This window comes from Trichosurus vulpecula, chromosome 6 (assembly GCF_011100635.1).
Source record: "Trichosurus vulpecula isolate mTriVul1 chromosome 6, mTriVul1.pri, whole genome shotgun sequence".
Classification (NCBI taxonomy): Eukaryota; Metazoa; Chordata; class Mammalia; order Diprotodontia; family Phalangeridae; genus Trichosurus; species Trichosurus vulpecula.
The window spans coordinates 84,157,962-84,172,533 of NC_050578.1; the positions used below are offsets into that span (position 1 = coordinate 84,157,962).

The 14,572-nt window shown below is 37.3% G+C and overlaps 1 protein-coding gene across 1 annotated transcript; it reads right to left on the reverse strand.

Annotated features, from left to right (window-relative positions):
- Window positions 1-1,285: 1,285 nt before the first annotated feature.
- On the reverse strand, window positions 1,286-14,418 carry MSMO1 (methylsterol monooxygenase 1). Its single transcript, XM_036763303.1, has 6 exons — window positions 14,291-14,418; window positions 9,373-9,658; window positions 6,599-6,747; window positions 4,402-4,528; window positions 3,213-3,367; window positions 1,286-2,390 (listed from the first exon to the last, which is right to left on the reverse strand). The coding sequence occupies exons 2-6, from the start codon at window positions 9,625-9,627 to the stop codon at window positions 2,186-2,188; spliced, it is 891 nt and encodes a 296-aa protein (XP_036619198.1). The 5' UTR covers window positions 9,628-9,658; window positions 14,291-14,418; the 3' UTR covers window positions 1,286-2,185.
- Window positions 14,419-14,572: the final 154 nt, after the last annotated feature.

A 14,572-nucleotide genomic window follows, 5' to 3' on the forward strand; every position in this document is an offset into this window, starting at 1 on the left:
TAAAGTACCATCTTGTTTGATCCTCACAAGGTAGGAAGGCATAACTCTACATTTTACAGAAAATTCAAAGTAAGTGACTTGTCTAAAGTCACAATTAGTAAATGAAAATGTATCACTGAAAACAAGGAGGGCTTTGCAATCAAGCAGTGAAAATTACAGCCAAAGGATAGTCCAAGTGGCCCATTGATATCTTTGTAATACCAAAAGGACTACACTGGAGGCCTCATTGTGTAAATCACCTATGAAAAAATTATAGGAATACACGGTGCCACACAGAATGCATTTAGAGGGGTTTTGATCTGCATATCTCAGTCTCAGAGGGAGTAGCCATATTGATAAAATCAAACTCAAAGGATCAAAACAAATGCTATCACTTAATTTTATTACTTCCTCTACTTTAGGACTTTTTTCCTTTTCAAATGTATCCCTTTGAAACAGAACAACCCAGAGAATAAATGAAAAATTTAACTTAATGGTGGAAAATAATCCAAGCGTTTTTGTGAAAATCACAGCTTTGTTATCTAAAAGGTAAAGTCTAAAGAATGTTAAGTAGGTGGCACTACCTCTCCAAGTATTAAATGGAGGTCACAAGCATATACATAAATAATATATACTCAATAAGGAAGGAGCCTTTTGATGAAACATCTTTTTTTTAAATACAGGCTTTCATGACCTACAATGAGTACTAAAAGAAAAAAAAATTACACCAAAACAAAAGAGAAGAAAAACAGCATAATAAATATAGCCTGTAATCCAGCCACCAATGCTGTCTAGGAAATCTAAAAACCACCAACATTTAACCATTAGCACTATCCCTGACTCTTCACAAGGAATCTTACATTTCCAAAATGCACAGTAGAAAGTTACTATATCTCCTCCCACTTTTTCCTCGGGTCAAGAAAAGAATATCCCAAACATCCTGGCTTGAACATTTCTTCTGATACAACTTATATAAATATTGATCTCTATCACACTCTAAGGTAGGCTAGTGTTATCCACATTTTTCAGGTGAAGAAGCACCTGAGGCTCAAAGAGATTAAGTGACCTGCCCTAGTAAGCAGCACAGCTGGAACTGGAAGCTAGCTCCTCAGACTTCAGATGCAGCGTTTGTTCCACAGCTGTACACTGTCCATCTCCCTATCTAGAAAACACACTGGTGACATACTTTAACCAGACAAAAACACCACATTCCTGTACTTCATAGTTGGAACAGCTCCCACATTCCTCCTAGAAATATTGAAATACCCTATTTGCTACTTTTTTAAAAAGATGATAAAACTACAGATGATCACAAATCAAAAACATCTTTATTCCAATACTCACAAGTGCAAACAGCAGCAAGTCAGTTCACTGTTACAGCACACAGATCAAAATCATGTAAATGCTAGACATAAGGAAAAAAACCATTGGAGTAGCAAGAAAGGCTCCTGAATTAAAAAACAGCAAGTACATTGCAAAAACCTCTAGCCTAAAATCCGCTACTCAGGTCAATCCAGGACTGTTTAAGCTTAATTATACCAGCAGCACATTGCAACTAAACAGGAATCCTTTGAAAGGAGAAGCAAAATTTTCTGAATGAAACCACCATCAAAGTTCAGCCCTTCCCATACATCCTGTTCTCAATGGCAATGCAAGGCTACTGGTGAACTGCATATGCAGCCAAGACTTCCTTGAATTAGAAGCTTGATTTATTCAGTGTAAAATCTAATTTTGCACCAACTCTTGATATTTTGATCTTTAGGTAGACTGTAAAAAAATATGCTCAACTTTCAAAAGAAGAAAGGTCATGACCACAAGCTTGTGTTTCCTACAGGGAAAGAGCGTTCTATTTCAAAAAGATTAATGTTCAATTTCATCTTCCTTCAGGATCCATGGTCTTAACAATTTCAAAAAGTTGTTTGAAAAATTTATATAATACTTTTAAGGCTTTTTGCTTTTTTGTAAGACGGCCTTTTAAATTTCCTCATTAAATCTGTAATTAAATATATATTATGTATATACATTATTTCTATACACACAGAGGTTGTATGTAAAATAGAAAAAAAAGTTCTCACTAGAGTGATAACAGAAGGCTGTTAAGGTTCTTATCACTTAGTAGACAGGATACATGCTTATTTTGGCCCCCTTGAAGCAATTTTAGCTACCGTTCTCTTATGTATTTATCTTCCAGAAAGTTTACAGATGTTTATTTGGTCTTTTTATCCAGCTGTTCCAATTTCTTCATCTTTTCAGTGTAGGCAACATATTGAGAGTCTGTACCAAAGAGTCTATCCCACCATGTAAATGTTGAAGCATAGTTTCCAACGAAGTTCATGTGGTGGAAATCATGATGCCGTGCCCCAGTGTAAAATGGTATGAATTTCAAAGGGTTGAGAGGAATATCATAACCACTGAAAAGGAAATTTAAAAAAAAATTAATTTGGATATGAGTTCCAGTTTATTTTGCTAAATTAAAATTAGAGCATGTTCTGTAACTAAGGAAATAGGTGGTATATTCATGGAAGACAAGAATCAAAGGAGGCACTGAGAAGGCAATCTTTAGAGGAAAAAAAATCAATTGAAGAGTGCTTCTTTTTTAAACTGTTTTGGTTTGGGATAGCTCTTGATGACCAATCATGTCAATCCTGAAATGAAATGTTTCATAAATTTTCTTTCCTATCTTTGGGAGGGAACTCTACAGACGGAAGTTGTCCTGCTAGAATCTAGTAGTAAAGTTACTTCATGTCTATGTGTAGAATTTTCCTCAATAATTTTTGCATTGACTATATATGCTCATTCTTTAAAGATAAAAAATTGCTCTTCTGTCTTTAAAAGACTTTAGAACTCTATCAATACAATGACAAATGACTGCAGAGGACCAAAAATGGAACAAAGCTACCCATCCTCTTGCTGGAGAGGTGATGGACTTTAAATGCAGAATGAGACACACGTTTGCATTTGTTTTGCTGAACTAAGAATATTTGTTGTGAGGATTTTTTTTATTCACCTGGAAAAACGGGAGTTAGAGAATATAAATGCTTGTTCAAAAAGAAAAATACACTGTAGATTTGAGACCAAAATAGAATAAAATTATTTTGAATACTTCAAGAGAAAATAAAATTTATTGTTCTAAAATTAAGAGTATCTAAACACATCTTCAAGTAAACAGCAAATTCTAATCGTTAAGATATATAATGAATAGCTTTATTTCCTAAATAGAATTTACAACTCACCTATGCACATCAATGGTTTCTATCAAGCGAACTGTGACCCATGCCCAAAGTAGTACTACATGGTCACAAAAGATCAAAATTCCAATAAAAAACCCTGTTCCAAGAATGAGGGTTTCCAGAGGATGAGCATACTCAGCTTCCATTCCAAAAGGGGCCTAAAAAAAGGCAGGTAAGATTTAAATATATATACATGTATATATACACATATATGTATACATGTTAATTAAAGAGCTAAAAAAATTCCACATAATATAAATATCAGTAATTCCAAGAAAATCATCCTGAATAAAAAAAAAAAACACTCCAGATTTCAAAGGTGTTCTCAAAAATGGTCTCAAATGACCACTGCCAGTCAGGATCCTGGCACAGTGCTGACAGATGACCAACCCTGATGATTTTAAAGAAAAATTAACAAAATACTTCTATTGCTAACCCTGCAGAAAATGACTACATTCTCAAGATAACTCCTTTGAATGGAATTTTAACGTTGTTGCCTATACTTTATGAAGGTTTAATAATCATGTCTGAATTAAGGAGTGTTGGAAAAGGTGACCTCTGAATTATCTTTCATCACTAAAAATCTATAAATTTATATTGGGAACAAAATGGATAGTACAACGCCCCATCTGTGAAATTGGATTCTCAGTGAAAAATGACTTTTGGAGGAGTGATGTAAAAACTAAACATGTACCATGGTAAAAATAATATTAAATTTATATACTGTAATTTAAATTGTATTTACGTGTATATACATAGCACATCAAAATACATCTGCATAGATAAAGGAGATTAGGATATGAATGATAGTCTTTTCTCACTTTTCAGCGACAAGAAAAAGGAATAATATATAAATCTTCAGTTAGGCAACAAGATAAGACTGGAATGCTATACTAATATATGACGGTGTTAAAAAAAATGGAAAAGATAAAATTATATACCTTGCTTAATATCCAATTTACCATGAAGATGAAACATATACAGAGAAGGATTTGGATAACTGCCTCTTCAAAAGCAACAGCAAGTACTGTGTAATTAGCACAATTGGGGGGGGCGGGGAGAAAAACCTAAAACTGCTCTAAATTAACCAAAACTTTAAAATAAGTTTAACAGTTGGCATTATTTTATAATAAATCCAACATAATTCTAATTCATCCTTCTGTGAAATCATATTTTCTAACATGAAACATACCTGAAATTCATGATGAACTTTATGGATGTATTTATATATTTTTTTATGATGTAAAAGTCTATGAAGAAAATAGTGCCAGGTATCTTCAATCACTGCACAACCAAAACATCTAGCCAACAGCATGTGCCTTTATAGATAAAAATAAAATTAGGAGTCATAAAATATTTCTATTTTCTCCACTTACTATTCCTGTTTTTCTTTTTTTTAATTAAACTATGTTGCTCTCACCCACAAACATAGAATCCAATGCTGAATCAGATCGGTAATCAGATATTCAACTGGGATGTTTTATTCTTTTTCATTCTGTATTGCCTAAGTCCATAGCAAAGGCTGATTAGAAGGGCTGTTAAACTAGTTTTTTTGGGGGGGGGGGAGGAGACGGGAAAGAGTGATTTACAAAACGGTTTTACAGAAATGGACTGGAAGAATTGAAACAATAATAATAAAAGTAGAGGATAAAGAGGCAAAACAATACCAGATGATCCACAAAAATTTGAGAGCAGGAAAACGACCAGTATGAGATTAAAAGAAAACAAAATAATGCTGCTCCATTTTAGACTCAATGGATTTGAGGTACCAGTAGGACATACATGGAGAGATGGCATTTATGTTATGTTATGTCATGTTATATATTATATCAAGTTATGATTCAGGTCTTGTGTTCAGGAGGGGTCACAACTAGAGGTAAGTCATCTGCTTTGTGATTTCAGGGAAGAGAGAAGCAGGTGAACCTGTGCTGTCTCATACCAGATATGGCTTGTTACCCCCACTAGGATAAATTCAAACATCACCTCCTGTAAGGGAGTTTTCCCTTCCTGATTTTCCCAGTCTAAATGTTCCCTTCCCCTTATCCCCTGACAAAATTACTTAGGCATTTTTAGTAATTGTTTATCTGTGTACATGATGTTTTCCTCCAGAAAAACAGAAACTCCCAAAGGATAAGCTTTCTGCCTGGCAAAGAGAAGGCACTGATCAGATGCTTATTGAACTGAAAGTGAATTTAAGGATCAGTTCAACTTTGTTTTACCTATGTATCATACCGTTTTAAAAACTAAAACAATGTTGCTTCAGTTTAGCTTGCCTAATTAGTTGCCTAATGGCTGACATACATTAAAGTTTACAAAATGTTTTACATAGGTTAATATTTAAGTCTTGTAACAACATTGTGAAGTGGGTACCACGGGTATTAACTCCATTTTGTAGGAAAGCTAAATGACTTGTCTATAGTCAAACCACTGGTGTTATAATCAGAATTTGAACTAAGGTCTTACTGATTCAAATTCCAGGCACCTTTTTTTTTTATTACAATAGTCTGCCTCTCTTACAACATATATAAAGAGCTATACACACACCATGTAACACGCAAAATGTTGACATTTTGGATATAATTTCCTGGCAAAATTCTAGAAATAATCATTAAAAGAGTGGTTGGTAAACATTTAGAAAAGAAAATAATGATTAATACAAGCCAGCATGGATTCCTTTAAGAGAGTCGTACCAGTATAACCTCATTTTTCTTTTTAGATAACTTGACTAGACTGGTAGGATCAGAGAAATGCTGTAAACATAGAACTCCTGGATTATCAGCAAAGAATTTGACAATCTCTCCTAATGTCTCTGTGGATAAGGTGAAGAATATGAACTAGATGACAGTACAACTAACTGGACCCAAAGAAGGATGACTAAGAGGTAAGTATCAGCCAAGGACCTGTCATGGAGTTTCATTTGTCAGAAAGAGGGCTTTAAATGAGGGGGTGGGGGGAAGAATGTTGTGAGGAAGAGCAGTAAAGTGCTGACACACAAATCAGGAGAAAAGGAAACATTTAAAAGAGATTAGACTTGGTTTGCTTATCCCAACAAGGCAGAACATTGGTTTAATGGACAGAAATTACAAAGATCTAGTTCATTTAAGGGGAAAAAAACCACTTTACAATTGAAGGCTCTATATTACCTCAACATTCCCTAATAGCTCTATGGCACAAACTTCTGGCCCTAGAAACTACTTCACAAGCAAATTTTCCCACTTCACCAATGAAGGGCATACAGATATAGTACAACTGAGGTAACAATTAAAATGCTTCATTTATTTCCAATGCTCACTATGGTACATTCTAGGCATATACTTAAATTCTAGCCATAGTTTTTATTTTATTATAAATAGCAGTTTATTGTAAAAATCAAAGCCTTATCTACGTACCATCTTGGCATACTGTCCCAATCATAAGGAATATCAAAATACTCTGTAAAGTACCAGGTACCACAAATCAAAGGTAGCTGAATGCAAAAGTGACTGAATAAAAGTAGTCTGAGACATTTCCATTGGCCTTCCCAAGTTTCTGGTTTTTCCTATGGGGAAGAAAGTCATATTTTTAGTCCTAGCCAGTACCAAGCATACTACTAAGAACTTGGATTTTTTTGCTAAATTTCTAAGTTCTCTAATACTATTTACCCAATAATTACACAATTATTTTTTTCCTAAAAACCTTACCGTTTCAATCTAGTGCTCCTTAATTCCAAAATTTTCATCAGTTTTATTAACAAATACAATTATTATATTGATTTTACAGGTGAAAAAACTGCAAAAAAGGCAAAATTAGATTCCATAATTTTCAAACTAACCATTAAAACCATATTAACATTCTGGTGTTCATGACTTCTACTGGACATATGGTAGAAGACACGCAAAAGCAGTAAGGGCTGCCAGCATTTTCCTATTGTTATGGAAGCTGTATAGGCTCCCTACAGAAACTAAGAGGAGAAGGAAAATGGACAATTCCAATTTCTCAATGGCCTTCATCTCAGGAAAACTAGTATTTTTCATCTCAAGTCAGAGACAACGCTAAAATTAAGAGATGTATTTCTAAACAAGGAGCCCAGATAATCCAGAATGAAAAAAAAAAGTATTTAATCCATTATAAATCAGTATACACTATAAAGCTTTCTAAGTCATATATAAAACAATTCAAATAGTAATTAAGGACATGAGAACTTGTAGACCATAATTCAATGTTTTATTTTATTTCTTCTCAATTCCTGACTTTTTCTCCAATAGGTAGGAAGATCACTTTTATCAAGTTCAACATATTCAAAAGGATTTCTTGGGATACATTTTGATAGACATTTTTGAAGGGTCTTTAGGGGATACGTAAAACCACTTAATAGAATTTAACAAACAAATCCAGGAATATTTGTTTCATTTTTCAACCCTGTCCCCCAACACACACAATTGAAGTCTTATTCATTTTGGTTCTTATTAAATATGTCCTGCCTCGCTTTAAAATATATGGACCAAACTTTACCTGTAAACAATTTTCCATCTTTTAATCCTTATTACTAGCTACTTAGCAACAAAAAGCCTCAAAGAGGTATCAGCAATGTGGCCAGTAAAGACTGATTTTAATATCCACAAAATCAAGTGTCTCTCTCAGTCATCAATCTGCAGGTTGACTCTGGATAGTGAATTGTGACTATGACTAGAGCATTACTTTACATTTGAACACTTTTTAAGAAGTGCATGAGGGGTAACCATGAAGTATTGGGACTGAATATTTTGGGATTGTCCTTCACTTCTCTAATAAAAATATATTGGGACTTACCCATCCAGATGATTATCACCCTTCATTACAACTACTTTGCTCAAATAATTTTAAAATGACTTCAGGGTCAGTTCACCCGGCTCATTTATAGTCATAGAACATGGTTTCATTTTTCACTTTTTCTTTCTTCTGTGAAAAATTAACTATTTCTCTCATATTTAATAACTAATTATTGTATTAGGACCAATATTTTTCCCCTTTTCTACTTCCTCAGCCAGAAACCAACCAGTGTCGGAAATCTCTTTTAAGAGACTTACCCAGGCCAAGATCTAATCAGACCATAAAAGAAAATCTAAGTTTGGGCTAATGAGTGTATTCCTGGTCACTTTGTCTGTCTGGACAGGTCTGGGAAAATGTCAATTGTCTCTATTATCAAGACAGGTGATATGGAAATTGATGTCTCTTTGACCAAGATTTGAGTGACCTAAGTAGCATAGCCTAAGATAGCACACCTCTCACACTGTGTTAACCAATCAGTTGATTAGGCACTCCTCAAAAACACCTACTCTTCAAAGGACATATAAACTATGAGGCTACCACCACCAGGGGTCTTTGGTTTGAGACAGACAGCCAAATAATCACCCTTGTACTAATAATATGCTGGAATTATTAATAAAATAATTAAATTACCCCAAAATTATGTCTCTCAAACCTTTTAAATCATCACACTTCTACTTTGTGTTTTTGTTCCTTAACCCTACCCCTGCTGCACTCTAGGCCCCCTAGAGAATGTCCATGCTGGTAAGAAGTATATGACAAAAATAACCTGCATAGATGCGACGTAAGACTAGCCTATCCAAAAGAAAACACATTTAAATTTTCAACGGAAGGTAGATTTATCTACTTGTTATAATAATTTACATATATAATGCTTTAAGTTTTATAAAGCAATTTCCCCCAAACAATCCTGGGAGCAAGTAAAGGAAAAAAGGTTCAAAGAAGTGATTTGCCAATGACCATACAGGTGAGTGGCAGATGTTAAGATGCAATCAGTGTTACTGGTATAGTGCAAGAAATGCCAACCACAACCCAGGAATCATCTCTACTTCATACACAGAATTTCAATCCCACCTCTAAATCTGGGTGATAAAGCAATAATCCATCTAACCAATACTAACTCAGCTGTGGGAAACAAAAATAACAAGGGAAGGAGAAGGTATAGTCAAAACTATTTTAAAGCTATAATCTATAAAACTGATTTTTAAAAAGTGAGATGCAACTAAACAAATGGAAGAAAAATGTCAATGATCTATTTTCTCTAGTGCTATAAGAGAAGTAAATCCATTTAAAGGCAAAAATTTCTAAAGGGGATTTTAAAATAAAATTTGAACATTTACAAATAATAATTATGCAAATTCACTTATATTTTACTCACCTTTTGAATTTTATATTTTTGCATATAAGGTATAAACTGAAACAAAAATCCTGGCAAACAAAACAAGAAATAGAGTGCTTCATGAACTATGAGTGATCCCCATGTTGCGATCTGAAACTTTGTGTAATTATTCAGCATGTAAATCCAAGCATTTTTAAACGGTGCCTGCAGAGGATTGTCAGGTAATAAGGAATCTAAATACTCCACTGCCAAGGACATTGAGCCAAAGACACTGGCACTTTCATTTGCAGTCATTATTCAACTTTCTTCAAACAGCTTTATTATTCTGGAAAAAAAAAACTGATAGTGAGATAAAGAATATAGGTTAAATTTAACCCTTTACTAAATTTTAATTTATTTTTAAAAAATTATGAAAGCCTCTAAAGCTGTGATAAACACTTATACCCTTCCCTTCTTCCTCACTTCCATACTGCTGCAGAGAGTAACCACCAATCTCCGTCACCCAGGCTTGCAATCCTAGGTGTCATTGATCCCCCTTCCCCTTCCAAGCAGCTGTCAAATCTTGTCTTTCCTACCTTTGTAACATCTCTCACATACACTCCATTTTCTCTTCTATCACTGCCACCACTATGGTATAGACCCCTCAACACTTTCCAACCGGACTACTGCAATAACCTGTTGATTGATCTCCCTGACTCATATCTCTCCCCACTCCAGTCCATTTGCTACTCGGGTGCCAAAATAATCTTCCTCAATGCAGATCTGACCATGTCACCCTGCCCCCTCCAAATCAATCAGTTCCAATAGCTACCTACTCCCACCAAGATCAAATATAAAATCCTCTGTTTGGCTTAGAAAACTCTACATAACCTGCACCTCCTACCTTCCTAGTTTGTTTATATCTTTCCCCACATAATCTTAGATCCAGAAACATGGGCCTCCTTGCTGTTCTCCCACATGACACTATTTCTAAATCTGAATATTTTCAAAGGCAGTCTCCCATGCCTGGAACTCTCTCTCTGAGCTTTCCAGACTTCCTCAGTCTCAGGGAAGTCTTCAAGAAGCTTTTTCCCGACCCCTCATAAGGCTTGTGGTTTCTCTCTGTTGATTTTTTCCAATTTATCTGGTATTTATCTTGTCTGAACATTGTTTGCATGCTGTCTCCCCCATTAGATTGTATGTGTTTGAAAACAGGGACTGTATTCTCATTCGCAGCAAGCCCCTCATGTTTGTTATAACGCTGCCTCTGCCACTGCCACTGCCACCACATGCACGCAACACCTGGAAATGATCAATTCAAATGGAAATCATAATCTGTTCAAGGAATTTTATTTAAAAACAATAAACTACTAAAATCTGGTACCTGAAATTACAGTATTGTGCTAAGGCAGCCTTTGAAGTGATTATGAATACTTCTCTGATAGAGAAACCAAAAATAACGATTGTTTGTCTCCAGCGGAGTTAACCCATTGGAAAAAACCTGCCTCTGACACAAACTGGCTGTGTGACCATGTCCAAGTGACTTATAAAGAATGTCATTTTCCGGAAATGTTTACTAAAATAATTTACTTAGGGACAATGACAGCTCATCATTAGGACTCAGCTAAAAAAACTTTTCACACTTAAAAAATCATGTCATAGTGTATGAACTAACAGTAGGAATTGTCTTTACCATTATAAAAATAAGGGAAAAAATGGAACTTCCAAAAATTTAAGGTACTATTGAATCATATGTAGATTAGCTCATCCACTAGACTTTTTTTTTCAGTGATTAAGTTTATGAATAAAAGTACCTTATGACCAATCTCAGTCCATAATAAAAGTAGCATTGACTAAGAAAGTGGAATGTGCTGTATACTGTCAGTCACAATGATTGTGCTGGCTTTTCTTAAAAGAGAGGCTTCAATGGATATTAGAGATCAAGCGGTTAACTATGGTGTAAAAACAAAGTAACAATAAATCTTTAAAGGAGCTTACTGAAGGAAAAAAACAGGGAAAATACAATTTTATAAGGTAATAGTTGTATTTACTGTGAAGATAGTCAGATTCATAGAAAGTCTGAGCTGGAAGAAACCCTAAAAACCATCTGCCCCAAACCTTATATTTTATAGATGACAAAACTGGAGTCCAAATAACAAAAAAAATTTAAAAATTTTAAAAGACTTGTGTAGTATCACCCAGCCAGGAAGTTGCAGGGGCTGAGTCTAAAACCTGTTTTTCTGAATTCATGTCATTGTCCATTTTCACTATACTGGATTTAATGAGAAAAGTTAGCACATACTGAATCAATGTTTCTCTTCATTTCAAGAAAAGTGGGCTCTAGAAGAAGGTTCCAATATTTACCTGACAGAGGCATAAAATTTCAATTAACTCACCTGCCTCTAGCTTTACACTTTTTTGTAACAGGATTACCAGAAAAATCAAAGGGAGACATTTTTTGGGACATGGACAATGCAGGAATTTGTTTATAGGTAAAGAGATAAACATTTGTTACAAGTGGTTTTTCTTTATTTTCAAGGGCGGAGAATTATAAGGAAATGAGGTAGATTCTGTTAATTGAAATAAAAAAATAAAGAAAACACTGCCACTGGTAATATAAGAAGAACAAATATTAAAAACTTGTTTGTGTTTTTAAAATGCAATACCAATTTTGTGACTTAATTTGATATACTTTGTCTTGATGACAGCAAATGCTCTATGATATTTGCCTTATATTCTGTTAAACTTTTAGAAAATCCTCTTCTAGTAGATTCAGCTACCAGCTAGTTAGGAGAATTTCATGGAAGATGGAGGTAAGGGGAGGCAACACATCTGAGTTTTTGCTTTTGTTTGTATCCCCCAGTATTTAGCATAGTGTCTGGCACATAGTCAGTGCTTGTTGACAGACAGAGAGAGGCCAAAGGGAGTGTCTGTGTAGTCAAAGAAATCTTCCTTAAAAACCAGTTGTTTAGAGTATTTGAAAGCAAGGGACCAAAGGACCATTAAATAAGCTGAAGCTTTTGTGGGTGGAGAAATAGCAGTAATAATATGAAGAAACTAGAGATGTCAAACGAGCTGGAAGGAATCTTCTTAGTTGTCTTGGGAAGCTGTAAATGCAAGACCCAATTTGAGAATGTTTGATTTGGAAACAGTCAATAAGCATTTATTAAGTGCCTACTATGCGCCAGGCACTGTGCACTGGGAATCCAAAGACAATCTCTGACCTCAAGGAGCTTACAACATAATGGGGAAGACAACATGCAAACAATCATGTACAAAAAAGCTATAGAGAGGATAAATAAGAAATAATCAACAGAGGGAAGGTACTAGAATTAAGAGGGACTGGCTCCCTATAGAAGGTGGGATTTTAGCTTGGACTTAAAAGAAAGCCAGAAGGTAAAGATGAGAAAGCATTCCAAGAATGGTGGACAGGCAGGAAAAATGCCCAGAACTGAGAGATGGAATGACTTGTGGTCCAGGATCACTGGATTAAAGACTAGAACATGCTGGGGATGGGCGGTACAGGGTGTAAAATGACTGGAAAGGTAGGGTATGAGGTCTAGTCATTTTCTGTTTGATGCTAAAGATAATAGGTAGCAAATGGAATTTATAGAGTAGCAGAGCGTGATGGTTGGAGCTGAGCTTTTAGAAAATCACTCTGGCAGCTAAATGGAGGGCCGTGTAGAAAGGAGACAGGATTGCGGCAGGCAGACAACTTGCAGGCTACTGCAGTGGGCCAGGAATGAAGAGATGAGGGCCTGCCTCCTCCTGGGTGGTGGCAGTTATCAGAGGGGATGCTGCGAAGATGAAAACAAGCCTTGGCAACAGATTGGATAAGGGGGGGGGGGGGGGGAGAAGGGGAGGGAGAGAGTGAGAGTTGAGGATGAGACACATACATAAATACGTGTGTATGTATTTTTTCTGTCTCCTTGAAAGAATGTAAAGGTCTTAGAAGGCTACTTTCCGCATCCCCAATGGTGGACTTGAGAGTTAGGAAGTCGGGAAGACCCACTTCAGAATTCTGCTTCAGCAGCTGCTGGCTGGGTGACCCTGGGCACTTATCCTCTTTTCCTCATCTGTACAGCAGCACCCACCTCCCAGGGTTATTGTGAGGACCAGAAGCTCTTCATAACACTTAACGCTCTATATAAACGTTCGCAATTATTATTTCATAGAAAATGAATTATCTATTGATTCACTAGAGTCTCCTCTCTTTCCTTTCAAACAAAATTATTAGCATACTCAATGCTCAGGAAATGACAGTATCTATCCCAGACACATACAGATCATTTCAGAGAGGAGGACTGCCTTCACAGCCACTTTGGGAACCCGGCTGAGGACGTGATGCTCCTGAGTCATCCTCGTCCTTGTTCTAGTCGTCATCTGATGCCACTATCCCGCGGCAAAAAATCAAGGGGCCAGGAAAGATGGAATCGGGGCCAGGAAAGATTTTTGCAGGAAAGCTCACCGAGTCTCAAAAGCCCAACCTGTTGCATCCCTTTGAAGGCGCATCCCAGGGATGCAGGGCGGGGAGACAGGTGGCGGGGGAAGGGATGGCGCGGGGAGTGCGGGGGTGGGGTGGGGGAGAACATACCGGGATTCTGAGGGTCCTCGGGTCACCTGTTCCAGGGCCCACCTTTCATCCACCCTCCCCGAGCCCACCTGGATGTCGAAATAGCAAGGTGCCCCTGCTCTGCTCTGCATTTCTCTGGGCCTCCCTGGGCTCCGCGATGGAGATGTGGACCGCTTCTCTCTGTCCCTGGCCCGGCCCAATTAGGCCCAGCTAGGCTCACCGCGAGCGCAGGCGCAGATCTCCCTCCCTCACCCGAAGGTAGTGCAAGGATGCCCGGCTACATCCCTTCCCACCTAGGCGCAGACACCCTGCACTCCGCGTCCCCGTCCCCAGCTCCTCGCTGCCCCGGCGGGCGCCTGCCGGACGCCCCAGTACCCCTCTCCCGGCAGCCCTTCTCCCACTCACCAAAACCGTGCGCCCCAACGCGAGGCCGCAGAACTGAAGCCCCGGAGCCTGCGCCTGGCCCTTCACCTCCAGAGACCTGCACGAAACTGCGAAGACAGCAGCCGGCTCCCGCCGCTTGCTATTGGCCGGAGGGCCTGTCTGGGCGGATGGCAGGACTAGCCTCTGGACTCTAATTGGTCCGTACCTGGGGCTTGACGTCATGTTTCGTAGACGAAGCGAGGCCTCGGCTGCTGCTCTCATTGGCTGAGCAGATGGAGTGAGGATAGTGAGACCCCGTCTCCC